Below are 27,842 nucleotides of genomic sequence, written 5' to 3' on the forward strand. Positions count from 1 at the left end.
TATTTTGAAAATATACCAAAATACCAGGCAAACATATCGATACATCGAAAGCTATAAAAAAATGTTATCGTTTTTAACATCGATAGATTGTCTATCTCGTAGCCTTTCCAATGAAAAGTTAGCACTCTGGTTTCAGTGTTCAAACAGTGCAGACGATTATTAGCAAGTGCAATATTAAGATAAAGATAACTTGAATTAATTTATAGTGCGTCAAAGTAAATAAAGGTATGTACATATACATATAGATATAGCAATAGTTATATATTAATAGTAGTACATAAAGAACTCTCTAGAAACACATCAATTTATATTGATATTCGTTGATTAATAACTCACCACAATGCAGTTGCAGCAACAAAAGAGAACAAAGAAAAATGCCCACAATACATGCACACAATTGTTGTGTATCTGTGTATTATGGTAATGATTAGTTACTGCAGAAAAGATATCTGCAGTGCTAATTTAAATTTATTTTGTTCATTTCCTGTTTTGCAAAACGGGAAGTGTAAATATAAATATAACAAAGAAATGAAAATTTCTTGTTGACGCATACGCATGCAATATGCGCATTTGAAACGCCATTTTTTTCATTCGACTTCAAAATGGCGACAAAGGTAATGGAAAAGTGCAGTAAAGTGGAATGGTGCATACGCATATACTAGTGTGTATGTGTTCTGTGTGCATCGTATGGGGTTGATTAGAAAAACCGATTAGTCATCGTCTGGCATTGAAACGAGTGGTGAAATTAAGAGTCGATTAACATTTTAGCACCCGTTATGTTATCGCAAAGTGCTCAACTAATATTAACTGTTGGGTCAGGGGGCCGAGACGACGCCAATGCTCTAATTAACAAAACTAGGTCACGACGCAGAAAAAGTTACTGCGCACTTTCTTTTCCAACCCAGTGTTGTATGTATTCAAAATTACCAGGAAATATAAAATCCCCCACTTGGAATAACAAAAAGAAATGAGTTCCAAGAACTATCCATAAGAATTTTTTTCCTAATTTATGCTTTTAAACAATTAAATAATAATCGTATTTTTTCATGGGCAACAAATAAATTAAAGCTATAGTATTTATTTACCAAGACCCCAACGGCAATCGACTTTTATAAATAAATTTGTGTATTTACCCTTATTTTTTTTAAAGGAACAGGAAATATGCAGATCTTTGTAAAGACATTGACTGGCAAGACCATTACCTTGGAGGTTGAGCCCTCTGATACCATCGAGAACGTCAAGGCCAAGATCCAGGACAAGGAGGGTATTCCCCCAGATCAGCAGCGTTTGATCTTCGCCGGAAAGCAGTTGGAAGATGGTCGTACCCTCTCCGACTACAACATCCAGAAGGAGTCAACCCTTCACTTGGTGCTCCGTCTGCGTGGTGGCATGCAGATCTTCGTCAAGACCTTGACTGGTAAGACCATCACCTTGGAGGTCGAACCCTCTGACACTATCGAGAACGTCAAGGCCAAGATCCAGGACAAGGAGGGTATTCCCCCAGATCAGCAGCGTTTGATCTTCGCCGGAAAGCAGTTGGAAGATGGTCGTACCCTCTCCGACTACAACATCCAGAAGGAGTCAACCCTTCACTTGGTGCTCCGTCTGCGTGGTGGCATGCAGATCTTCGTCAAGACCTTGACTGGTAAGACCATCACCTTGGAGGTCGAGCCCTCTGACACTATCGAGAACGTCAAGGCCAAGATCCAGGACAAGGAGGGTATTCCCCAGATCAGCAGCGTTTGATCTTCGCCGGAAAGCAGTTGGAAGATGGTCGTACCCTCTCCGACTACAACATCCAGAAGGAGTCAACCCTTCACTTGGTGCTCCGTCTGCGTGGTGGCATGCAGATCTTCGTCAAGACCTTGACTGGTAAGACCATCACCTTGGAGGTCGAACCCTCTGACACTATCGAGAACGTCAAGGCCAAGATCCAGGACAAGGAGGGTATTCCCCCAGATCAGCAGCGTTTGATCTTCGCCGGAAAGCAGTTGGAAGATGGTCGTACCCTCTCCGACTACAACATCCAGAAGGAGTCAACCCTTCACTTGGTGCTCCGTCTGCGTGGTGGCATGCAGATCTTCGTCAAGACCTTGACTGGTAAGACCATCACCTTGGAGGTCGAGCCCTCTGACACTATCGAGAACGTCAAGGCCAAGATCCAGGACAAGGAGGGTATTCCCCCAGATCAGCAGCGTTTGATCTTCGCCGGAAAGCAGTTGGAAGATGGTCGTACCCTCTCCGACTACAACATCCAGAAGGAGTCAACCCTTCACTTGGTGCTCCGTCTGCGTGGTGGCATGCAGATCTTCGTCAAGACCTTGACTGGTAAGACCATCACCTTGGAGGTCGAACCCTCTGACACCATCGAGAACGTCAAGGCCAAGATCCAGGACAAGGAGGGTATTCCCCCAGATCAGCAGCGTTTGATCTTCGCCGGAAAGCAGTTGGAGGATGGTCGTACCCTCTCCGACTACAACATCCAGAAGGAGTCAACCCTTCACTTGGTGCTCCGTCTGCGTGGTGGCATGCAGATCTTCGTCAAGACCTTGACTGGTAAGACCATCACCTTGGAGGTCGAACCCTCTGACACTATCGAGAACGTCAAGGCCAAGATCCAGGACAAGGAGGGTATTCCCCAGATCAGCAGCGTTTGATCTTCGCCGGAAAGCAGTTGGAGGATGGTCGTACCCTCTCCGACTACAACATTCAGAAGGAGTCAACCCTTCACTTGGTGCTCCGTCTGCGTGGTGGCATGCAGATCTTCGTCAAGACCTTGACTGGTAAGACCATCACCTTGGAGGTCGAACCCTCTGACACTATCGAGAACGTCAAGGCCAAGATCCAGGACAAGGAGGGTATTCCCCCAGATCAGCAGCGTTTGATCTTCGCCGGAAAGCAGTTGGAGGATGGTCGTACCCTCTCCGACTACAACATTCAGAAGGAGTCAACCCTTCACTTGGTGCTTCGTCTGCGCGGTGGAAACTAAATTTGAACACAAGAAGTTGCTGCGATTATTACTGACTTCGCTTAGCAACCTTTCGTCGTCTAAAATGTATTCACAGTAATTAATATTCCATGTAATTCGCAAGTTAATTGATAAAAATATATTCAATGGTAAAAATAATAATAAAATTCATTTGTGTGCATTAAAAAATTTGCCTTTTTGTTATTAGGGTATTTGGGAAAGACCTAAGGAGCAATGGGGAGCAGTAACTAACAGTCCCAAGTTTACAGCGACTGTTATGTTAACTAACAGTCAATCAGATGTTTGAATATCACTGTTAGAACTAACAGCACTTGATAAATGATTGTTTATGATATTTTTGTTAAAGATTTTGATTTAATTAGTAGTTAAACCAGTACAGCAATAAAACTATAACAAATTTTAGGGAAAACTCATTCAGGTCAAATCTCATTATCAAATCCTAAGGACGTATTTAATGTAGTTCACATTTGAATAAACGTTTTGGTGAAACCTTGACGCTGTCAAAAATTAAGTAAATATTACAATACAAATTATTTGTCGTTCGTTGTGAATATTTAGAATAAAATAAATTAGAAGTTTGCTTTGAATTTGTATAACACAAAAAATATGTAAATTAATATTCGTATAATATATTTTGGTATTTTCCGGCGCAAATTATTGGAATGTAGTGCGGAATATTTTGAAAAGCGAGTTGCGGTCACACTGCCAGCGATTGCAGGCATCCACAGATTGTTTTACTACACACTGCAGTTAATTTAATAGCTATTAGCTACAACTTGATCAAAATGAGCAAGGAAATTAGTTTGGCCACCGTTAAGGAGCACAGCAAACCCAACGATCTGTGGATTGTGATTGACAATAAAGTCTACGATGTGACCAAGTTCCGACTTGAAGTAAATAGAACGCAATAAACAATTCGATTTACGCATTCACATGATGTGTTCACCTCTCTACCTATCTCTTTCGCTCTCTCTCTCTCTCGCTTTAGCATCCTGGTGGCGAGGATTCGTTGACATCGGTGGCTGGAACCGATGCAACCACGGATTTCAATGATGTGGGCCACAGTGCGGAAGCACGGTAACAATAAATGCAATTCAATTTGTTTGATTTGATAATTATTTTGTATTTTTTGTGATTTTAGTGAGCTACTAAAGAAATTCTATATTGGCGATTTGGCTGCCAGTGATATTAAAAATAAGAAGCCGCCAGTTGGGTGAGTTTAAAGTCAACGAGCGAACAATTCAAGAACATAACCAACAAATATGAATCGATGTGCGATTAACAAAGCATTCCAAGCATGACTATAAAGCTGCATTCCATTTAATCAGAAATAACAGCAACAGCATCATCATCATTGTCATCTAATTAAACAACTAATTATCACAATCTCTAATCTGCTGCATGACTCAGCACGCAAACTTGGAACTGGGTTATTCCTTTCTATTTCTCTTTCTCTGTCTTTCCGCCTCCCCTTGCATGCCCTCTTTCTTTTTCATTTGCTTTGCTCTTATCCATTGTACATTGATTCGCAACCAAACAAAATTTCCAGTGATTGCGATTACATGTGGATGCCATTAGAAAACGCCATTCACAATGCATGTGTGGAAATCAAGTTTAATGCATTTTGAAATTTGCCCAATTCTTAGTAATATTTAAGGAGTATTAGCATTTAATATGAGACTTTCGTCTGGATGTTTTTTTTTACTCAGCAAGTGTTTTTGTTTTTTTAGGAGTTTCTTTAATAGCAAATGTGCATGTTGCTGGTGACATTCAAATTGTACTTTAATTGGTTTACTCTGGGTTATATTTTTGCGAGCTTCACAAATAGGCGTTAAATTGGAAGCTATTTTAGTTGTTAAGCTATTAAAAGCATAGCCAAGGTCATGAAGGACAAACATCTATGCATGTTTTATTGGGTTAGTGGTAAGAAACTGTTTGAAAATATTAACTTTTATATGTCATATGTTTCTCAATTTTATAGATTAGCTAAGCTAGAGTCTCATAACTTTAAGGGAATATAACGAACAATTGTAAGGACCACGAAATTAGTAAAACTTTGCATCTAAATTTGATTTTTTAAGAAACTCAAAATTAGTAAAACCTTGCATTTGATTTTGATTTTATTTGCAAGCTACAAGAGTTTCTCCAGCACCAAGGTGCGATTCTACAGGAGCTAAGCAAAGCAAATGATCTTTATACAACTCATTTGTAGACTAGTCGTAAGTGTGCAGTGAACATAAGTGTATATAACTGTAGCATAAAGAGTATTATATACTGTATTATATAATATATTTTATACTGTATTATATACTACATTTTATACTGTATTATATACTATATATCAAGCACTTATTGCATGTTATTTTTCGTTTTTTGCACGTCTCTCTCTCTCTCGGTTCGTTTATTTCTTCTCTCTTATGCTTGTTTTTGCAAATTCTCTTTTGTTTCTCGATTGTTGGAAATAGTGCCACGCCCACTACTGACACAAGTGAATGCGGTGTTGATGCCACGCCTCCTGCTGCCCCCAAACAATGTTGCATTTTGCATTAATCCGCTTCCACATTTCCTAATCCTCCTCCCCCTATCCCCTCCCTTATTATTACTAATTGATGATCCCAAATGATATATTGTTAAATATGTTTTACCTCTTCTTTTCTCTTTGTGATATTCTTGCTGCAGTTGCAGAGAAATTGGCATCGCTGTGGGCGCTATTTTATTGGGCATGGCCCTTGTCTATGTGATCAAGCGTGGAACGGCCAAAAACTGAAGAACTGACGATGATCAGCGGACCAAACAACAAAACAAACAACTTACAATAAACAAAAAGGATATTATTCAGTGTGTGCTTAACCTCATTCCGTGCTGACCTACAGAACAAACAAATAGTCGTAAAGTTCTTTGATATTACATTTGTAAAGCTTGTTGATATTTGAACAAAAAAAAAATACGAAAACGATAAAAATAAAGCCAATACGTTACGTTATTATCGATAAAGGTCTGTCTCTTTCTAAGCGGTGTCATGGTATCGATAACGCTGCTAAATTTACCATTACCATATTTGCCATCTCGCTCTTCCGCATGAAAGGAATGCAGTTGCATTTAAACAGCAAGGCGAACAAATAGCCTCAGCCTGTCTCATCTATTTCGTTATTTAAATAAAATACAGTAATAACAAAAGTATTTATCAGAAAAAAGTTGAAATTTATTTCATCTTTGCGGCTTTTCATTTTCTTTTGCGCAACCCGCTCACAACAGTATTTTTATTTTGTTTTTTTTTTTTGCAAACATTCGCCGATCAAAACTGTTACTTAACATGGCGCTGTTAAATTTAGCATACGGCTTAACATGCCTATGTAAAATACATGTTATGTGTGTGTGTGTTGAAAACATATTTCTTGCAATAATATTTACGTTTTATTTGTTGTTTGTATATTGTATAATAATATATATAATATTAATGCTTGTTTTCTTTTAGGAGTTGCGTTTGTTGTTTTTGAGTTGTCCATTTTTGCTTAATATTTGTTTTGTGAGTGTACAAGAAGTGTGTGTTTGTTGTTTTGTTTTTGTAATATACTTAATGCCTTATGTATATTTCTAGTTTTTTTTTTTGCGTATAATTAAATCCTCCTCTCTCCGCCAATGCCAATGCCCTAGCTCTAGTTCTCATCGTAGAGGGGCGTGGCATCGCCCAGATTCATGGAGTGCGGCGAGGTATTTGTGCGCGGCGTGCTGCGCACCGATGACTTGGAAGTGCTGCCACCTGCTCCCACTGCTCCACCTGTTGCTCCACCAGCACCAGTTGCTCCACCTGCTCCACCAGCCGCCGAGGATGTGGCAACGCCACTGGCGGCAGCAGCAGCGGCAGCACTGCGACTGCTGCTGCTTGTGTGATACTCATTAGTGGGCGTGGAGCCAGCGCCGAGGCCGAGGCCGAGCTGTGACGATGAGGACGACGATTGCTGGGATTGCGACTGCTGTGATTGTGATTGCGATTGTTGTGTGGTGGGCTTGCGACGTGCCCACGAATCGTTGGCCAGCTGCCAGTCGAGGTTCTCTTTGGCACGTTGCTGCTGATGTTGATGCTGCTGCTGTTGATGGTGTTGCTGATGCTGATGATGTTGCTGATGACTCTGACTCTGATGATGATGGTGATGATGGCTCTGATGATGACTGCTGCTGCCGCTGCTGCTGTACGCATTCGGTGGCGCACCCATGTCATAGTAACGTGGCGTCCCGCCATAATGTTGCTGTTGCTGATGGTGACGCTGCTGTTGCTGCTGTTGTTGCTGCTGATGATGGTGCTGACTGCTGCTCGACTGCGAGCTGGGACTGGGCACATTGTGACCATATCGGGGCGTCTGTGTGCCATGCGGCGTATAGGGAGTCATGAACGGTGTCTGACCGCTGGGCGTATACGGTGTATTGATGTGGGCCGCAAAGCTCGGTGTGCTCCCGCTGCCATAGGGATGATGGGACATCGAATTGCCGCCACCGCCAGAATTGTAGCCGCCGGCCATGGAATGCGTTAGGGAGTAGGCGCTGCCACCGGAACTATTGCGGAGCATATGATCACCGCCGCCCATGCCGCTGCTGCTGCTGATCCCGCTGCGCGGTGTCCCGCCCGAGACGCTGCCAGCGCTGCTAAAGGCGCCACTGCCGCCGCCGCCGCCTCCCAAGCCGCTCAGCGAACTGAGCGACGCAATGGCCGGTGGTCGCATCAGTCCGCTCGGTGTATTGTTGCCCGCCGGTGTGCTGGACTGGACAATTGAGCTGCTGCTGCTCGTGTGCGTGGGCGCATCTAGCCAATGCTCCTTGAACCAGCGCAACAGACTGCTGACCGTATCAAAGATTTGGCCACGAAAACGATAACCCTCCGGCATCACGGTGACGTACTCGTGTCGCACCTTTGTCTTGGGCAGATAGGAGAGTAGGAATTTCCCCGGCATGCTCTTTGATGCGCTGAAGAAGTAATGTATCTTCTTGGGATCCCGTTGTTTCTCCTCGCGCAAAATCTGTTCCATAAAGTCGCGCTCGTTGACATTCTCGGGCGCCGTATTCGGTTTATAGTATTTGTATTGGAGGAGTTCGCGTGCTGCCACCGCCATGGGATTAATATGGCGAGCGATGATCTCATCGAGATCCTCAAACTCTTCGGTGCCAATCCACAGGCTGCGACCCAAACTATAATCATTCTCTTTGCCCTCCTCACGCACATCGATGTGCTGGAAAATGTCATCGGCCACCTTCCATGTGGCGGTCAAATGATCCTTGGACTTGCTGCTCGGTCGCAACGCAACCTCACCCTGATCCGCTTCCGCGAGCATTGCGATCACTTCCGCATACGATTTGTTGAAGAAACTCGGATGCGCGATGACACGACGCGCATAGGTTTTGCGTTTCATTGCCTTCGCCTTGGCGTCGGTGACTTTGCGATTGTCGAGCTCCTCGGTGACGAAATCGTAGAAGGCATCACGACGCGGTCGCCACTCGTTGTTCACGTCCTTGAGATCGGCCGTCTTGCAACTGCAATCGACCGAGAACCGATCGATGTCAATCTTAATGATGCGCACGTGTATCGTTTGCGAGACCCGAACACGTTCCTCCGGATTGCGCACCTGTTTATCCGACAGATTCTTGATGTGTATGAAACCCGGCAAACCGTTTTCGAGTCGCACCCGCACACCCGACGCTTGACCCGGACAATTGTTGTCATCGAAATGATTCCACACATCGGAGAGTTCGGGGAAATCATCCTTATTACAGAACGGACACTGCCAGCTATCCGTATCCTCGATGCGCACCGGATTCGCGTGGTCCAGTTGATCGCCCTGCGGCCGACGATAAGTGAAACCCGTGACCATTGCCGTCACACATTTGCCCACATAAAACGAATCGGGCGTCTCTTTAGTTAACATATCGAAGAGCTCCTCGCTGCTCGGTTTCGTGTACGCCGCTCGATAGTCCTTATACAGACTGCTCAACTCGTTGCGTATGTCGTAGAGCGTAATGCTCTTGCTGCCGAATCCCTGACGTTCCAGCTCCACCGCAAACGCATCCAGATCCAAGTCCTTGAGTCGCTCCGGTGACTCGAGTATCTCCTCCAAAGCACCGGCCGGATTCGTTTCCTCATCGTCGTACTCCATGGCATCGATGGCCATTTTGCGCGCCCATTCATACGTCTCGGGATGCACTCGGGACCCGTCCAAGACCTCCACATACGCCTCGGTGCTGTCGCCCAGCGAACTCGTATCGATCTTGATGAAGCCACTGCAATTGATGAACACCTTCGGTCCCAGATGGCACACCGTGACCAACTGTGTGCGATTCTCGAGCCGTTGATTGCTCTGCTTCAGGAGTTTGAGCAACGCTTGACCCTTGCGGGGTCCGAGGCCGCAGATGTACTGCAGCAAATTCACCGTACGCGAATTTTGCACCATCATATTGATGTCGAGTCCCACTTCGCTCGTCCGATTGATGAACTCCAAACTGAGTTGCTCCAAAAGCAGTTCACGGGGCACTCGCTCCTGCAGCGGATGGTAGCGCAGACACAGGATCTCATCGTCCGCATCGCACAGCTGTGAATACTCGACGAGGGGATCCTGCATTTTGCGTGCCAGCGATGCGGCTTGCTTCAACAGCGGCGGATATTCTTTGAAATCGGCTTCACCCTTCTTCGAGTTGGCATAGATTTTGGCCAGCTCATTGTCGACAATCTCGACCTCGATGGGTGGAAATTGTTCGTTCACCTCCAGATCCTTAAGTATCTCCCGTATGTCCGTCTGCAGCATTTGTGCATCCCGCGACTCGGCGCCAATGACCACAATGTGTGGCTTCTTCGACTTGATGAAATCACTCAGCTTGCGCAAATCGGCAATCTTTTGCGCCTTCTCCTCGGCGTTGTGCGAACTCTTGCGCTTGAGGATGCTCGGCAAGCGCAGATAATCGCTAATATCACCCTCGACGCTGGCGACAGCACAAAACGCGGCCACCGCCGGATCCGGATCGTAGGCCAAACCTAAAGCCCGAATGCCACGCAACGTGCTCCACTCCTCGGAGTTGTGATGCTGGGGCAACTCGGGTTTATACGGCGCCACCTTCAACCATTTGTAGAGCTTGGCGATGCACGAGCGCAACACAAACTGTTGCGCCTCCTCGTGCAACGTGGCACGCAGCTCTTTGATCAGATCGGGAATAACCCACTTCTTAAGCGCCAACTTAACGCATTCGGCACGCAGCGCATTCCACTCGAGCACATTCGTGGCGAACTGATCGAGATGATACAATTGTGTGGCATCCGTAACATAGTCCGTGGGCTGGCCATTGGCATTCGCATTGCCCTCGAACTCATCGAGGAACGTGAGCTCCAGCAGTTTCTCCTCCTCGGCCATCAGGAGCTTGATGAACTGATCGCCAAAGAGATCGCCAACCGGTTTCTTTGCCACATACTTCATCGAATAAACGGGCGAGTTCTCATCGATCAGGACCATGCCATTCTTGGTGGGTCGGATATTGAGACGCGCCCGATCAAAGTACACCTCACGCATCGTTTTGCGCAACAGCGGCTCCTGGGCCAATTGACGGGCAACCACATATTTGGCAGCGTGCAGCACCTCGTCGACGGTCATGAAACGGGGCGAGAGATACTGCTTGGCCAGATCGGTGGGACTGAGACTCTCCTGATTCACCTCGTTGCGCTGATAATTGTCACGCAAATTCTCCGCAAACTGTTCGGGCGTCAAGCCCACATGCTTCGCAAAGCCACAGATGCCCGCCTTGCGGAACACCGCATAGGGACTGCTGTTCGGTGCCTGTTTCAGCTGTTCATCGGCGGCGAGCTGGAGTTGTTCGGCCTCCTCGAGATCGAGGGCATCGCTATTGGGTTGTTCGCCATCGGCATCGCTGTTGTTCGCCGCCCTTTTGCGTGCTTCGCGTCGCTCTTGCAACTGTTTCCGACGCTGTTCCGCCTGCATTTTGGGCAACTCATGCGAGTAGTTGAGCAGAAAATACATGTGCACATCCTTCAGCTCTTCCATCGATTGCACATCGTTCAAACGCTCAAAATCACTGTCCAACATCAGCCGAACATCGTCGGGCAGCGGTTTATCGGGATCATCGCAAAGCGTTTCCAATTGAAATTGTCGCATCTTCTCAAACAAGAGTTTCAATTTGCGTTTCCGCTCGTTGAGCTGACACCAACGTTCGTCGTAGTAATACACCTTCCACAGATCATCGATATTCAGCTCGGGTTTTACGTACTCCTTGCGATAGAACGCAATGAACGGCACCTCCAACTGTTGATTGCGCAGAAACTCAAGCGTTTGCTTTATCTTACCCACAGCCGTCGGTGGTTTGCGCATCTTCTCCCGGTTATCGGATTTCTCTTGCTCCGAAACGGTTTGTTTGCAGAACGCAAACCGATAAATCCAATTCGCCTCATCGTCCAGCTCATGTGAACCCTCCGGCACCGGTGTGACGGGCACTTGACGGAGCTGCATCCGTTCAGGAATATCGGTTTTGCGTATCTCATTGTCGAGATCGGTGAAATGTCCGCGTTTGAGTTCGCTCGGCTCGTAAATGTCGAAGATGGTCTTTTTGGTCGCCTTCTTTTTGGGGGCCTTCTTCTTTTTCGCCGCACGAAACTCATCGCCGGGCAAATCCTCGTCGTACTCATCGCCCTCGGACTCGTCCTCGTATTCGTCCTCCTCGGGCTTGTAGAAATCATCGTAGTCAAAGTCAACGCCAAAGATGTCCTGACCCTCCTGCAGCGAGCTGTATCATAATACAGTAAGCAAAATGGCACTTGAATAAAATTGTGTCAGAGTTTCTTAGAGACAAATTGACACTAAATAAAAATGTGTAAGTTTCCTTTTAAAACAGGCAAAGAAATTACCACTAAATAAAAGTGTGTAAGAACTTTTTTGCGAAACAAATTGTCACTTAAATAAAAGTGTGCTCAAATTAGCTTTCCAATCTTGGAGATAAATTGTCACTTGAATAAAAGTGTGTAAGAATTTCCTTTCAAATCTTAGAGACAAATTATCACTAAAAAACTTTCTTGCGAATCTTGCGACACAAATTGACACTAAATAAAATTGTGTAAGAATTTCCTTTCTAATCTTGGACACAAATTGTAACTTGAATAAAAGTGTGTAAGAATTTCGAGTCTAATCTGGGAAAGAAAAAACTTTCTGACAAGCAAGGCTTTAAAAAGTTTTACCAATGCGCGAATTGTTAACAAAAATACATCCTAATCTTGCCATAAACTATTTTGGAACTATGTAAAACATTTAAACACGAATTTCAAAACAATTATAAGCAAGTTTTCCTTTGGAACTTAATTTCCCAATACCATAAAATTCCCCAGCAAAATACATTTTTAAACAGCTTGCATTAATTAACCTCGAACAATTTATAAGACATTGGTCAACTAAGGAAATCAACTGATAATAGAAATATATTCTATACTAATAGAAAATGGAAAAATATTTGTATGTATGCAGAGATTAAAATAACTAAATACTAGATAGATATTGTAATTATACAATATGATTGAAATTCTAGATAAATAAATGCAATACAAACTCGTAAATTGAAACTACAGAAACCTACATTCGATAGACAAGCTTGCCGGTATAACATATTACATAAATTCCAATCTAATCTATAGGATTACAAATTGTATCGCACAATAAATTGAACATCACTTTCTCGAAAACAAATTTCTATACAAAAACTAATTAAATGCCATGGGAGATAATCAAGTAAATGGCAAGCTGTATTTTACTTCAGTTTGCACTTAAAAATCAAATGATTTTATCGCTGACTGACACAATACAATGTAATGTAGATTAAACTAAGCACAAAACTGCCATAGAAAGAAGCTTAACCATAACTATTCGACTCTCCACTTGATTTTCATTCTATAGCAAACTATTTTGAGTGACAATTTAGTTCAAGTTTCACCCCAACTAAATGCTACTTACGCATCTGTAAAGATGGGCTTGCGTTTCTTTTTCTTTTCAGCAATGGGACGTCCATTGTCGTCCACAATAAAATCATCGGCATCGGACTCGCTGTCCTCGTCATCAAAGGCATCCGCCTCACGAATACTGCGCTCACTGCGTCGCTCTATGCTCTGCTATAAAATCGATTTATAATTAATCATTTGCATATGATTTTCTTTAAAATGTTGTGCAGCTTACATCATCGTTCTCATCGAAGAGCTGCTCGGCGATTTGTTCACGTGCCAATCCCTCATCCACGTGCTGTTCCTCGCCATCGCTTTCGTTGTCATGAATGCGTCGCAGGCGCTTGAAACGTTTCTACACCAAGAAAAACGAAAACAAATTCTATTAACTAATATTCATTTATCAACAATTTGCTCTCTACACTTACCCGACGTTCGACTTTGACGCCCAAATTCTCCTCAATCAGATCATAATCATCGTCCTCTAAACGATCATCCAAATCATCATCTTCGTGCTTTTTACGTTTCTTGCCGCTACCTCCACCGCCCTCTTCATCACCACCACTCGCTGTGTCTGAGTCATTGTCGCTGCCGTCGTCCTCCTCAATGGGATTGTCATCAATCAAATCCTTAAGTTCTTCGCGCAAGCGTTCATCATCATCTAAACAAAACAGAAATTTATTATAGCATTTGTATTCATTTTATTGATTTTTTCGACAGCTGCATTTTTATAGTTGTTTAATTTTTAATAGTTATCTAGATATTTTATAAGCATATTTTAAATAAGTGTGTTCGTAAGCTGTCTGTCTGTCTGTCCGTCTATATAAATGCCTAGATCCAAAATATTAAAAGAGCTAGAGCCAACAAAGTTATTGACAATAGCTTCTACGAGAATTAAAAAATGAACAATGAATAATATTTGCAGTTGCAGAGCGCTAAATAAATTTAAGTTTTTCTAAATTTTGTAAAAATCGTTTTCGTATTTCTCTACTTTCTAAAAAGAAACATTCAGTACGGTTGGTTACAAACTTCAAAATTATGTAGAAAATCAAATATAAAGCAAAAAAACATTGCCAAACATAAAATGTGTTAAAAATTGCAAGATAGAGTATCTCATAGTTCAGTAGACTCGACTATGTTTTAGTTTTCGTTTTTGCTTTTTTTTTTTGCCTTGCCCAACACGGGCTAACAAACATAACCTCAAAGTGGTAAACAAAACGTCGACACCTGCGCGGCCCCCAAAATGCATATAATGTGTTTATATACATAACTATATATACATATATTCGATAGTGCAACACTGGGAAATGTTTCTTTTTTTCTTTGGTTTAAGCAAAAGCGAAGGGGAAAGGTAAACTGATTTAGCTGCTTGCAGGCGGGCAAAAAAAACTACAAGAGATTTTTGCGATTGCGAAATTAGGCGGGAGTTGTTTGTGGTCCACAGACAATAGAAAAACACACACGAAACAAATACATACCTTCTTCCTCTTCACTGCTGTCGGAGACTGCGGCTTTTAACTTTTTCAGCTTTTTGCGTTCATGCACATCCAACTCTTCCTCGTCCTGTTAAATTGAAAAGAAAGAAGAAAAAATGCATTATATATATATATGTCCTCACACATACACTCGTACACACACGCGCAACACACGCAAACCGACGAGAGCAAGCGAAATAATTTAGCATTTAGCGCGGCGGCGGGGCGCTAATGAAAAAATGATGCAAACAAACATACCTCGGATTCTGAGGCATCGGAGTCCAGAAATTCAGCCATTGTAATAAATTAAATAACTAAATTATATGCTAAAAACGAATTTAACTAAAATGAATACACAATAAACGTCGCTTGCAGTGTCACAATAAAAAAAAAAATTTGCTGATCAAGAAGCAGAAACGTCAAAACGTTGTGTGCACAGCCAGCAGTGTTGGAAAAGCGCATGCCGCTCTCTCGAAAACACCGCACTCTATACGATAGTTATCGATTGTAATCGTAATGTACAGCAGAACAGCGTGCCGCTCACCGGCATAAATCAGTACCAATAGTAATCAATGCGACCATGTTCTTTTAAATTTTTTAATAAACATATTAAGAGAAAATTTTGAAATTTGTTAGTTTTAAATCAGTTAAATAAATTCAAGTATTACAAAAATGTTGAAGATATTCTCTAATTTTGTTTTTAGTAATAAAAACGGCAACCAAAGGCAAACCAAATACTAGCATACATTCTCAAGTGTGACCAGCTGCAGACTTTGTCACTTGGTATATTATCGACGTAAAATAGCGTATTTTGAAATAGAACTTGCGGTCACGCAACAAGCACACGACTCGAGCGATAATAAAAATAAAAAAGCGGTTCGTGTGTGCGGCGCGCTCGCTTGTTAAATAGTTATAAACACAGCTACTACCTACTACTATACTATATTAAAATAAATAAAATTAATTTTTTTTGTTGTTTATCGTTCGCTTTCAACGCGCTACGTTTTAATACAAAATCGGCTTACGCTCAAATCTGAAGTGTATTCCCATTACTGCTTCCAAATAATTCTATCCTGTGGCGGCCTCTGGTGTTTGTAATAAATATATATTTTTTTCGGCGCGTTTATAGTGCGTAGGTGTGTGTGTGTGTTTCTCGCAACTCGTGTTGTGCCTGAGTGTGTGTGTGTGTGTTTTTTTTTTTTGTTCTGTCGTTTTGCTCCAGAATTCCATGAAACGACAAAAATATGCAAAACATTAACTAAAAAAATTCACAATAGGAGAAAGCACAACCAATTGTTACAAAAAACAAAATTATAACAGCCAGTCTAAACCAAAAAAACAAAAAAAAATACCAAATAGAGAACAGGCTGTCATCATAATATAAAAGAAACTCCGCGCAGCATGGACATAATCAATAAATTCAGCGGTGCATTTTGGAGCACGCACATTTGGCTGCCGCCAAATACGACATGGGCAGATATTGCGCCCGGTTCGCGTCCCGATGTCGTTCATGCCGACTATCGGCATTTAATTTGGCCAATTCCGCTGGCCGCCGTCGTTATGCTTGTGCGTTACACATTGGAGCGGTAAGTGCAATGAATTTCTCATTCATCATTCACCAAATATCGACATTACTTTTATCGAAAAATACATACGCCCTTTTTTTTTCATTCCTTCTTTTTCCCCATTAAACTTATGCGGCGTCTGTTTGTGTGTGTGTGTGTGTGTGAGTGTGCTAGTTCCCATTGACCGCATCACTTCGCTTTCCAGCACACGGGCACACCTACACTCCACTCACACATACACATATAAGCATTTGTTTGTTTGTGTGTGCATTGTGTGTGCAAGACGCCGTCACACACACACACATACACGCAAGCGTGCATATTTTTTTTAAGCCAAACATAACCTCACGTGGAAACGCCCAACATTGTATGCGTGTGTGTGTGGTGTGTGTGTGTTTGTGTTGTTGCCTTGCCTTTTCTTTGCAACTTTATGTTTTCCTTCATCCACTTCTTCAATTTCAATTCCACAAACAAATAGCAACAACAAGAGCGTTAATAGGGTCACACTGTGCGCTACGATCCAATACGAATACGAGAGAATCTCAATTTCCCACAATGTACACAAAATATACGGATACACATACCCTCCCCCTCCTCTCACTCTGCTTAGTTACAATGCTGACTAATTGTTTAGTTAAAAAAAAGAGAGAGAACGAAAAAATGCTATTTGTTTATTCTTGTATGCATTATACGAACACTAGCATTAACAGTAAGAACACTAAAAACAGCAGCGGACGCGACGGCTGCATGTGATTTTTTTTTTGTTTTATGTATGCCGCACACTGGGCTCGAACTGTGCGAAAAATGAGAGAAGCATAAGTTACTGACTTCTCCGAGTAAAAGGAAATTGATCTATTTACTGTCAAAAAAAATATATTAATTTTTCCGCTGACTGAAAAATTTGTATTCAATGTAATTATTTACTTAATTTGCATTGTTTTCGATTTATAATATAAAATTCCATACTTTATCTTGCAAAAATTTAAATTTCAATTGCTTTCCACAGTTCCTTTATAATTTGTAATAACTAAGCAGCTTAGCTTATTGTATCACGCCATGTAAAATGTTCTGCTTATCATCATTACCTATGCTCTTTTCAATAAACGAATTCGAAGATAAAGAAGAAATTATTTGAATTCGATTGCACTAATTTAAAACAACAATATAAATTGCTGAGTACAAACTTGTTGAATTTATTTACTTTGAAGGACTCTTTTTATTTGTCTCGCTTCATGTAATTGTGTAAACGGTTTTACTTATCATCATTTTAGTTAATCAGCCAATGAATGAACCGATAGATAAAGAAATTCTTTGGATTTAATGGCTGTAATTTGAAATCAAATTCGAATTGTTAAGTACAAAATTTGGTTGCAACTGAGAACTATTTGTAATTGTTTTAAAATAACATTGTTATTCAGTTTTGTTTGTTTTTTTTTTTTTTTTTTATGTTGGGGACTTTTTAAAGAGAGGGGAGAGCGCGGTTGTGGTGTCGCTTTTTAATTTTCGTTGTCTCTTGGCCAATTAGTCATTTGGTTGGCTTATCATAAACATTTGCTATATGAATGATGGGACTAATTTGTGGCTTGATGACAATGTCATTCGGTGTCAGTGTGCAGCAGACCATTTGTCGCTTTTTGGGCCAGCACTCTTAACGTTTGTTTAGCATACAACACACACACACACACAGATGCAAAGATCTACATACGTGTGTTGCGTGTTAAGTCGCCTGCATTTTGCATGTAATTAACATAATTACAAGTGTTCACGTGAGTTTTTCGCTAACCACCACACAAACACACACACACACACACATACATGCATACATATGTACGTACTTACATACGTACATACATATGTCATTGTTTTCCAGTGTTTCCACACCTGCAGATTAAATGTCAAATGGCGCCAACTTGAGGTGTTTTTTTTTTTTTTTTAAATTAAAACCCTATTTTTTATTGACGTCGAAACAGCAACTAACACTTAAATTTTTATCATGGCAGTCTGGTTTTTGGTTTTTAAATTCATTTTTTTGTTTTTTACATTTTTACTGATTTTTCTAAGACTTAAACGAGAATTGACTTTCAGGGTCGTTAAGCAAGCATTAATTGTGAATGTGTGTGTGTGTTTCTTTAGGTGTGTGTGTGTGTGTGTGTGTGTGTGTGGCATCGACAGAAATTGAATAAAACTTTGGCGCCTTCGTTGTTTCCTCTTCTGTTCTCTCTTTTAGACACAAGTTGTTGTTTTGTTGATAAGATTTGTGTGCAAGATTTACGTAAAAGTGAAATAAATTTGATAATGCTCGCTATCGCGATTACGTTATGAGCATGTATGTGTGTGTGTGTGTGTATGTGGGTAGTGAGTGAGTGTGTGTGTGAGTCAGCAGTGACTCAGCTTTCGTTGTATTCCATTCTTGGATTCTTGTATCCGAAAAATTGTCGCACACTGGAATGTTGCAAACCTAATCAAAATGACAAAAGCAGGCCAGCAAACATATAAAAACACCAACACACACAAACAGTTTACTTTGTGTGTGTGTATGTGGGTATACAGCGATTACGTATCACACACAAAGTGCGATATAAATTTTAAAGTTCGCTATTAAAATTGGCCTACCTAACATACACACACACACACATAGACAGATAAATGCTCAGCCGCAGTCGCAGTCGCATCATTTTAACAGCTAAATCTAATCAGGGTCAGTGAGCCGGCAACAACAAAAATCCCCATGCATGCGCTTGAATGTGTGTGTGTGTGCTTGCTTTGGTTTGTAAGTGTGGCTGCACTTTTTGTATAGTATTTGGCGCATCTTGTCACTTCAAATTTCCAAGAATACAAATACAAACAACAAACACATAAATCACACATACAACGAACGCATACATGTGCAAACATGACACTTGTAGTTAAAGTGTTGTTGCCTTTGCCTTTGCTTTTGGTCTTTTGCTCTCTGCTGTTCTCGTTAGTCTAAATCCAAACTTGTTTTACTGTGCTGCTTTATTTTATTTTCATTTTTTTTTATCGCTTTTGCCGATTGCTCAACAACAGCAAAAGGCCAAAAAGTGCACGTGCTTTACGCACTTAGAAGGTCACACACACACGCACTTCGAGCATAGCGCTGGTGGTGTGGAGTGGGGGGGTGCTTTAGAGTGCAATATGTTAAATGTCCAATTAGCATACATATCATTCATCTTTTGTCTGCTTGCTCGTTTTCTTTTATTTCTTTTTTTTTTTTACTTTTGGGGGTATCAGCTGTTGTGTCCGCGGCCTTTGAACAGCGCAATCGATAACGAAAACGTTGATTCGAAATGATGTTATTATCGCTGAGAGTTGAGCGTATTATTTTGGCTTGGAGATGGCCCGAGACTAAGGCATGACTCATGCAATCAAAATGAATAACATCAAAAACATGCATACGTTAATATGTATGTATGTATGTTTCCTTTTTTGTTTTTGTTTTAATGCAATCGTCCAATCGCTTGCGTGTGGAATTATCGCCGGGCAAAAACAAAACAGAAATTAAGGGCATGAGTCTCCCTGTGTAATTCGCCAAAAAAAAAAAAACAACAACAACAACAATGAAATAACCACTGCATGTTGGTTGCTTGCTGCGTCTGATAAGAGCGAGCAATTGCTCACTCGCCTTGCAGTTAGCTTGGCTCGTTGAAGCGATGTAATAATGTGTGTACACACTTTTGCCGCATTTGCTGCAGGGTCCAGTGTTGCTCTACTCGCCTTTTTTCGCTACAGAATTTTAGCCTTTTTCTTGATAAGCGATAGCCATTTTTAGAGATTTTAAGTATGTCAAGCCTTTTTTGAGCGCAGAAAAGTACTGAAAAATTAAGCTGAAAAATAATATTAATATCTTTATATCTTTTATCAAATTTATATATAGAATCCGAAGCATTATTTGTCAAAAAAATGGGACTGATAATAAGCCAGAAACAGAGATATTGTTTTCCGCATATAATTGTTGCATACAAATAAATAAAAGAATTATATTTTTTTTTTTTTAGAAGAATCTTCAATTTTAGCTATATAAAAGCGCATTTATTTTTAATAGATAAACGAATAATTATTTGAAGTATAGCTTCGCTTAAATTTTTAGCTATATTGAGCATTTCTTTTAAATAGATAAACAATTCATTATTTGAAGTTATAGCTTTGCTTCTGTTTTAGCTTTTTGTTTATTAGCTGTTACAGCTACTACTTGTGGCATCACTGGTAAGGCCCCCGTTTTGCTTTGTCAATAGGAATGGTTAAATAATTGTGGCATTTATCGCTAATTGCTAATCGAGTAACCGCACTTACACAAACATACAGTCATAGAGGTAACGTAACTATTATTAACTGCACGCACATCGATAAACGATAAACGCCGACTGGGACAGACTGTCTGATTGTGTATTAGTAACATCATAACATATATCGTTATAAACAGAAAGGAAAGATGAGGATGCGTATTTTTAAATGGTTTTAGCCAAAGACGCTTATCGGAAACCTCGCAGCAATTTATTGCGTAGATATGTGTTTGATAAATTGCTGATCGTCGTCATGGAATTCAAATTGTATTAGATATTCCCGACAGAACGTGATGGCGGCAAAACCAAATGTATTTTAATAAACCCAAAGATGACATCCATATTCAGTTGGTTGGGTTCCCGATTAGCGCCACCTGGCGTTCACGGTAGATCACCAGATCATCGTTCAAAAGTGATCAGCATTTTTTGAAGACTTGCTACTTATGATTTTTGTGCTTGAATTTCGTTAAAATCAATTTTTCAAGGTTGCTTTGTTGTAATTATTTGTACTTGCTGTTGTATTGATTGATTGATTGATTGACAGCTGCAGGAGCTGAAGCACGCACCCATAACGCTTCCTAGAAGTGAGCATTCCGAATTCTAAACATGTCGCTCCAAACGAAAAATGTTCAGAATTATTTATGTATAAGCGGGCTTTTAATAGCAAACACGCCCCAATACACATGCTCGAATATTTATTCGTATATTTATGTTGGCCTATGCGGGTTGCCAGAGTAAATTCAATGCAATATACACTGTGAACCAATTGGATACATTTGCAATTGCAAGCCAATTGGTAATCCAATATCACTGAAGTGACAATGTCCAATTGGTTGTGGTTTATGTTGCAGTTCAATGACTTGGAATGATATGCGATCAAAACTGCCAAACAATGCTTGTTGATTCAATGCCCAATGCGCGCTGTTGCCAAATTTCAGCATTTTACCTCCACTCCGCGCTGTTGCCAAATTTCAGCATTTTGACCCACTCTACGTTGTTGCCAAATTTCAGCAACTGTCTTTACAACACAATGTATTCATTAGATTCTTAGCGATAATTGTAACTTTAAAAATTAAATGCAATTTATATTCCCTACGTATAGAAGAGCATTTGTTAGTCGATTATAGCTACATTTGTACCATTTCCTGAACTTGAACTTGATTCAAACTGTTGTGCTGAGCTATGCGATATGGGTCATCGGCTGAGTAATGAACTTAAATGTGCAGTAAATCAAAATGAAATTCAAAATTAATTGGAAATTAACGTGAAACCAGAACGAGCACTAACCGACTGCTGACCCTTTGACCTGCCCCCATCTCCATATGCCACCATGAAATGGAGTTGTATCGATCAGTGCTTCCTTAATTGCAACTATGGTTACGACTCGCGTCTGCTTTGCATATGAAATTAGTTAGAAAACTGTAATCGAGTGAGTGCACGACTATGAAATACCCGCACCCATCTATGATGTGTAGAGGAATATAAAATATAGAATTATATATAGTTTTAGTAAACGTTTATTATGCAAGGCGAGATTCTAACTCAACTTGAGCTTCTAAAACTTGTGTCTGAGATTTCAAACGTCGTTTATATGCTTCGCACTAACTTGTAATACCCTTCCACTCAATCCAATTGAGTGCTGGGTATTAAAAAAGGGGGAAAACCAAACCAATGAGGCTGAAGCTGGAACTGATTTGAAATGCCAGACGCGCAAGCTGGCAAGCTGGATGTAAGGGATTGTGATATTGAGGGAGCGTTTCGAGTATTGAGACGACTATTGTTATATTGGGGACTGGCCAATTTCGTTTTCATTAGCAAATTAACTTCCGAAATGCGTCGCAGCTGCTTGTTAGAGTACATAGTCGCAAAGTTTGAGATGTGTTCGTGTGCCTGGCACACACTTGATTATGCATGGGCGCTAGCATGCGAGCTGTCAACGACATCGAGACATCGACAATCGACGCGGGCATCACATCACATCAATGTCTTCTTCTTTTCTCCATCCAGCAGCTGCCGGTTGCCATGGAATTCGTGCTGAATTCAAATGGGCACCAGAAACAAAAAGAAAAACCCATAAAAAACAATGTCCGCAATTTATAGGCACAAATTTTGCAATTTTTGGCCATATTATAATTCTTGCTTAGCCAAATTTCGACTCTTTCCACTGCGCGTTGTTGCCAAACTTCAGCATTAAGCTCAACTATGCGTTGCTGTCAAATTTAAGCAACTTTCTTTAAGCTGTGGTGCTATAAATAACGAAGTTGGCAAACGCATAATTGAAGAACATCAAGCATTTAATGTAAAAGACTGCAAAACAAAACGAGATTCGAGGCGTCGCTTAATAGCTTTAGTTGGGCTATAGTTCTATTTACAGAGAATGAAAGTACTTGCATAAATGAGTAGAATGTGACTATTATAAAAAGCTGATTTTGTAGTCCGCCAGTTCTTTTCTTTATCCAAAACTAAAAGATATTAATAGATACTACGAATCCAGTTTGGATTGACATGTTAAACTCTGCATGACAAGTAATTCTCTCTTTTATAGTATATCTTTCACTGCCTTGTGTGCAACAAAACTTAATGATTTGCCTAGTTTTATGAGTTGATAGCACCATGCAATTTGTCGGTCAAATGAACTAATGCTGATGGGGTGGTTCTGGTATTTCACAAATTACCATGTGTATTACTTTTTACGGTCGTCGAGTTGATAAATTTGTGCAAGTCAAGATATATTTGCAAATCGCCTATATCTGAATATGCCATAAATAACTATCGAATGATGTTGACACTTATATTTGTTTTGTTGTTGTAACTCGTTTCAGCTTTTGGATATCGCCAGTGGGTAAATCGCTGGGCATACGTAGCTCTAGACCTAAGAAAGCGGCAAATGTTCCTGCATTAGAGTCGGCATATGCCAAGTCAACCCGCTTGGATCACAAATGTGTATGTGTATACTATCGCCTAACAATCGATAAATCGATTAACAACTTTTACATTTTATAGCTGGCTCCGCTGGCGAAGCAGGCGGACATGAGCGAACGTCAAATTGAACGCTGGTGGCGTCTGCGTCGTGCTCAGGATAAACCATCGACTCTGGTCAAGTTCTGTGAGAACACATGGCGATGCATCTACTATCTGTATAGCTTCATCTTTGGCGTCATTGTGCTGTGGGACAAGCCCTGGTTCTGGGATGTCAAGAGCTGTTGGTATGGCTATCCTCATCAGGTGAGTGGAAAAGCGTTTAGCAGATAGAAATTGATATTTCTTTTTTGAGCTAGAAAGAATCTAGTAAATAGACAAATACCAAATAAATAGCATTTGAATTGAATCAAAAATGTATTTCCCAATAAAATTAAATCAGTATTTTGGAATACATTTTTTTTTTAAGGAACAAAAATCTAGTTAATTAGGAGAGTACAAAATAAATAGCATTTGAATTTAATCAAAAATGTTTTTCCAAATAAAATAAATGTGGAATTTTGGAATAAATTTTTTTCAAGGAACACAAATCTAGTAAAATATGAAAATCTAGTTAATAACTACATAAATAGCATTTAAATTTATTGGAAAATGTACAACGCCTTCCAAAACTGTTAAAAAGAGAAAATCAGAAGAACACGCTCTCTTTGCGTGCGCCAGCGTTGCCACCTTGTCATAACTCGTTATTCTTGTATTTCATTGCTTGATTATTTCAATTGCAGTCGGTGAGCAACGACATCTGGTGGTATTATATGATATCGATGTCCTTCTACTGGTCGCTAACTGCCACGCAGTTCTTCGATGTGAAGCGCAAGGACTTCTGGCAGATGTTCATCCATCACATGGTCACACTCTTGTTGATGTCCCTCAGCTGGGTGTGCAATCTGCATCGCGTTGGCTCCCTCGTTCTCGTCGTCCACGATTGTGCCGACATCTTCCTGGAGGCGGCCAAACTAACCAAATATGCCAACTATCAGAAGGTCTGCGATGCCATCTTCGCCATCTTCACCGTCGTCTGGATCGTCACTCGCCTGGGCTTCTATCCGCGCATCATCTACAGGTTCACAATTCATTTCTTTCTTTGATCGAGTGTGTTTTGGAATCAATCCTAACTTGATTCTCTTTCGTTTTGCAGCTCATCTGTTGAGGCACCACGAATTCTGCCCATGTTCCCAGCCTACTACATTTTCAACACGCTGCTCTTGATGCTGCTCGTCCTGCACGTCATCTGGACCTATATGATTCTCAAGATTGTGGTCGACTCATTGCAAAAGGGACTGGTAGGTTTCGAACTCTAGTAGTTCAAAGTTTGATTAGCTTTCCCAAATAGTTGTTTAGTGGAATTGAAACAGAAACTTATAAGAGAGCAGAATATTTAAAAAGGGCAGTTTAGTTTTTTGTACTTTAGCAATGTAGTTAAAAGAATATATATGTATGTATTATTTTTTTTAATATTTATTAAGTCAAGAACAATAATTACCTTAACAACACAGGGATTTTAAATGAAAATTAATCTACATTATTATTAAGTAGCAAGTGATTGTAATGTCAATGAAAGAGCAACTATAACTTACAAGCTGTAATTAATTTACAATGTTCAATGTAATTCGTTATGGGCAGATCAACAAAGTAATAGAAAATCATAGACTGAACTTCTTAAATAGTATTCATTAATAGTTGAGAGAAAATGTATAGAGAAGTTTTCAAATAAAAGCTATTAAATTTATATATAATAATATATATCTCATATAAATTGATAATAATCATGACAGACATAAAAACAAAATATTATTGGTCTTCCGAGATATTATTCGTTAATAGTTCAAAGAAAATATAGAGACAAGTCATCAAATAAAATAGTTATTGTGATCTATATATACCATATATCATATAAATTGATTAACTTGCTTTGAATAACCAAAATGTAATGTAGTTGTTTGTTCTTCAGTAATGTATTTTAAAAAATATTCATTTTCCATATTTCATATGGCGCTTTTAATTATTATTGTAATGTTAGAAATAGAATATAATAGAATAGAATATAATCATAATAGACCGATCAACACAGTAGTAGAAAATATAAAATAGACTGAATCTTTATAAATGGTATTCATCAAATAAAAGATATATTGATCTATGAATAGGTAAATCTCTGAAGGAATTTATCGCGTGCGACACTTTTTTAAGTGAAAAAAACAAATACTGAAACCATTTTAGAAATAAGTACAGTTTATTCGTATAGCCTCTGGATTAGCACCATTAGATTTAAGGAACTTTTCCTGTTTTACGATAAATTATAGATGTAAATTTGTTAATTTTTCGGTTCTTAAAATCTTATCTTAAAACAGAAAAATAGTTCCAAAATCTTTCTTTTGCTTTAATTAATGTGCTAATCCAGAGCTATAGGATTTATCTTTACTCAAAATAAAACAATGTTCTGGCACGCGACATTTCCACCAGAGAATTACCCATATATAATACCTATATATTATACCTATACATTACCATATATGTATATAATGTACTCATATATTGTATATCATAAAAATTGATTAACTTGGTTTGAATAACCAAATGCTATAATTTTTCCATTTCGTATCGTATATTTAATTGGTACACTATAATTATTGAGTTGAGGTAAAACACAAGTTAGAAAGAGAGGCACTGATTATAGAACTCTCTTCTGTTCTGTTTTGTTCTGTTATTAGCTTCCTTCTGACGTTGCTTCTTTATTTTATTATACAAGTTGATGTAGAAATACTCAATAACTAGTCTTAATTAGTACCTTTGTAAATTATGAATGCTAATTTTGTGAAGATTTCAAACAACTGTTTTGCCAAGTTCAAGTTTAATGTTTTAGCTTTAACTTTAAACTTGAAAAGAAATGCATATTTATAATTGAATTTTCGTTGCAGATGTCCGGCGACATTCGGTCGAGCGATAGCGAGGATGTCACAGATAGCTCAGAGAATGTGCGCGTTGCCAACGGAGGCTCAACGCGTTCCAAGTCAAAGGCGGCAGCCGCAGCTGCTGCAGCTGCAGCGGCAGCTGGAGGAGCCGCAGGATCGGGAGGCGTCACTCAGAGGAAGGTGAACAACCACAACACAGCTGAGGGAACGGCGGCGACGGCAAAGTAAGAAACTTTTAACGAGGAGGAGTCCAGCAGAAGGAGGAGGAGAAGAGAAGCAGGAGGAGCAGGACTAACAGACAAACCGAGACCAGTAAAAAAAAAAACAAGCATAAAACACAAGGAAACGGATTAACACCAACACCAACAACAACAACAGCTAAAGAAGAAACAACAAACAAACAAAATGAAAACGAAAAACAAAACAAACAAAAACCAAACCAGTTGAGAACGTTTTTTTATGTTAATTATTATTTTTTATATATTATAAAAAAAAAGTATATAGTATATTTTTTTTTATGAAAAAAAAAAACCAACTAAATTTGAATAAATGCGAGCAAATAAAACGCAATTAGCATTTCAAATTATTTATTAAAACCAAAAAAAAAAAACAAACAAACAAAAAACGAGAAAAAAATGAAAAAACAAAAATAACAAATACAAAATGAAAAGCTAGGAGTTAAATTAATCAAATTAGTTCGAGGCAAAAGGGCAACAACAACAACAACAACGGAAAAAACACCAATTCTACAATACGAATTATTGAATTAAACTCTTAAATCGCTTAGTCAACTACTATAAACAAAAAAAAACAAAACAAAACAACGTAAATAAAATTAAATTTAATAAATTCAATTGAAGAAAGAAAAAGAGAAAACAGAAAAAAACCAAATACATTCAAATTCTATTGTAAATATTTTAAACTGTACGTTTCCAAAGCAAAATAAATAAATGTATGCCAAGAAAATTTTTATTGAATTTCAAAACAAAATGGTTAAACTGAAAAATACAATATTGTAAATTTCTTTTTTTGTGGCATTTATCCAATGCTGAAATTGTTCGGATCTCATATGAAGAACCTTAAAAGAGACTCTTGAAATTATATTTCGTTTACTTTTGTGTTAGGTTTATAAAAGCATACTACCGCTGATGCTTAAGAAGAATCTGTCATATTTACGATTCTTCAAGAATAGCTAAGAGTTCTTTAAAAGAAAGTCATCGTAGGTTTCTTTAAGGAAATTTTTGTGTAATTCATTTAATGCTGCAATTCTTCTGATCTCATAGGAAGAAACTTTAAACAGAGACTCTTGAAATTCTATTTGTATGGCTAGCTTAATATGAACATGATATCGATTAGGAAAATATTTCCTTTACTGCTTCAAAAGAATGAGAACGTTCTACCGATAAAGAAAATATTTCCTTTACTGCTTAAAATTAAGCTGTCGTATTTAAGATCCTTCAAAAATAACTAAAAGTTCTTCAGAACTAACTATTATTTTGTGGTTCTTGTTTTCATCATGTTATTAAGCAGCGTTTGCTGTTTAAGAAAACTGACGTATTTAAGATCCTTCAAAAATTACTAAAAGTTCTTAAGAAGAAAGTCGGAGCAGGATTCTTTTACCTAACTAATTTGGTTATCCTAGTAATAGAGAAATAAA

At 39.6% G+C, this 27,842-nt stretch overlaps 4 protein-coding genes across 6 annotated transcripts; 3 read left to right on the plus strand and 1 right to left on the minus strand.

The window, feature by feature from the left end:
• The first annotated feature begins 110 nt into the window (after positions 1-110).
• Positions 111-3,157, plus strand: LOC117564985 (polyubiquitin-C). The gene is given in 4 exon segments (XM_034243933.2): positions 111-225; positions 1,151-1,723; positions 1,726-2,631; positions 2,634-3,157. Coding segments are annotated over 3 exon segments (1,824 nt in total). The 5' UTR covers positions 111-225; positions 1,151-1,161; the 3' UTR covers positions 2,990-3,157.
• Positions 3,158-3,516: 359 nt separating this feature from the next.
• Positions 3,517-5,983, plus strand: LOC117577706 (cytochrome b5). Of its 2 annotated transcripts, none has more exons than XM_034262608.2 (4): positions 3,517-3,882; positions 3,978-4,066; positions 4,131-4,202; positions 5,455-5,601. In XM_034262608.2, the coding sequence occupies exons 1-4, from the start codon at positions 3,775-3,777 to the stop codon at positions 5,537-5,539; spliced, it is 354 nt and encodes a 117-aa protein (XP_034118499.1). In that variant the 5' UTR covers positions 3,517-3,774; the 3' UTR covers positions 5,540-5,601. The 2 variants fall into 2 exon arrangements, with proteins under 2 accessions (XP_034118499.1, XP_034118497.1); XM_034262606.2 differs by lacking the exon at positions 5,455-5,601 and adding an exon at positions 5,669-5,983 and having other exon boundaries at positions 3,524-3,882.
• Positions 5,984-6,169: 186 nt separating this feature from the next.
• On the minus strand, positions 6,170-14,831 carry LOC117563604 (transcription elongation factor SPT6). 2 transcript variants are annotated; one of them, XM_034242011.2, is made up of 6 exons: positions 14,690-14,831; positions 14,435-14,519; positions 13,385-13,617; positions 13,192-13,311; positions 12,973-13,124; positions 6,170-11,758 (listed from the first exon to the last, which is right to left on the minus strand). In XM_034242011.2, exons 1-6 carry the CDS (start codon positions 14,726-14,728, stop codon positions 6,646-6,648), a joined length of 5,742 nt encoding a protein of 1,913 aa, XP_034097902.1. In that variant the 5' UTR covers positions 14,729-14,831; the 3' UTR covers positions 6,170-6,645. The 2 variants fall into 2 exon arrangements, with proteins under 2 accessions (XP_034097902.1, XP_034097893.1); XM_034242002.2 differs by having other exon boundaries at positions 12,973-13,127.
• Positions 14,832-15,296: 465 nt separating this feature from the next.
• Positions 15,297-27,006, plus strand: LOC117563618 (ceramide synthase 5). Its single transcript, XM_034242022.2, has 6 exons — positions 15,297-16,017; positions 23,120-23,240; positions 23,301-23,522; positions 23,999-24,336; positions 24,412-24,556; positions 26,192-27,006. Exons 1-6 carry the CDS (start codon positions 15,833-15,835, stop codon positions 26,411-26,413), a joined length of 1,233 nt encoding a protein of 410 aa, XP_034097913.1. The 5' UTR covers positions 15,297-15,832; the 3' UTR covers positions 26,414-27,006.
• Positions 27,007-27,842: the final 836 nt, after the last annotated feature.

The sequence above is a fragment of the Drosophila albomicans genome, chromosome X (genome assembly GCF_009650485.2).
Source record: "Drosophila albomicans strain 15112-1751.03 chromosome X, ASM965048v2, whole genome shotgun sequence".
In the NCBI taxonomy this organism is placed as follows: Eukaryota; Metazoa; Arthropoda; class Insecta; order Diptera; family Drosophilidae; genus Drosophila; species Drosophila albomicans.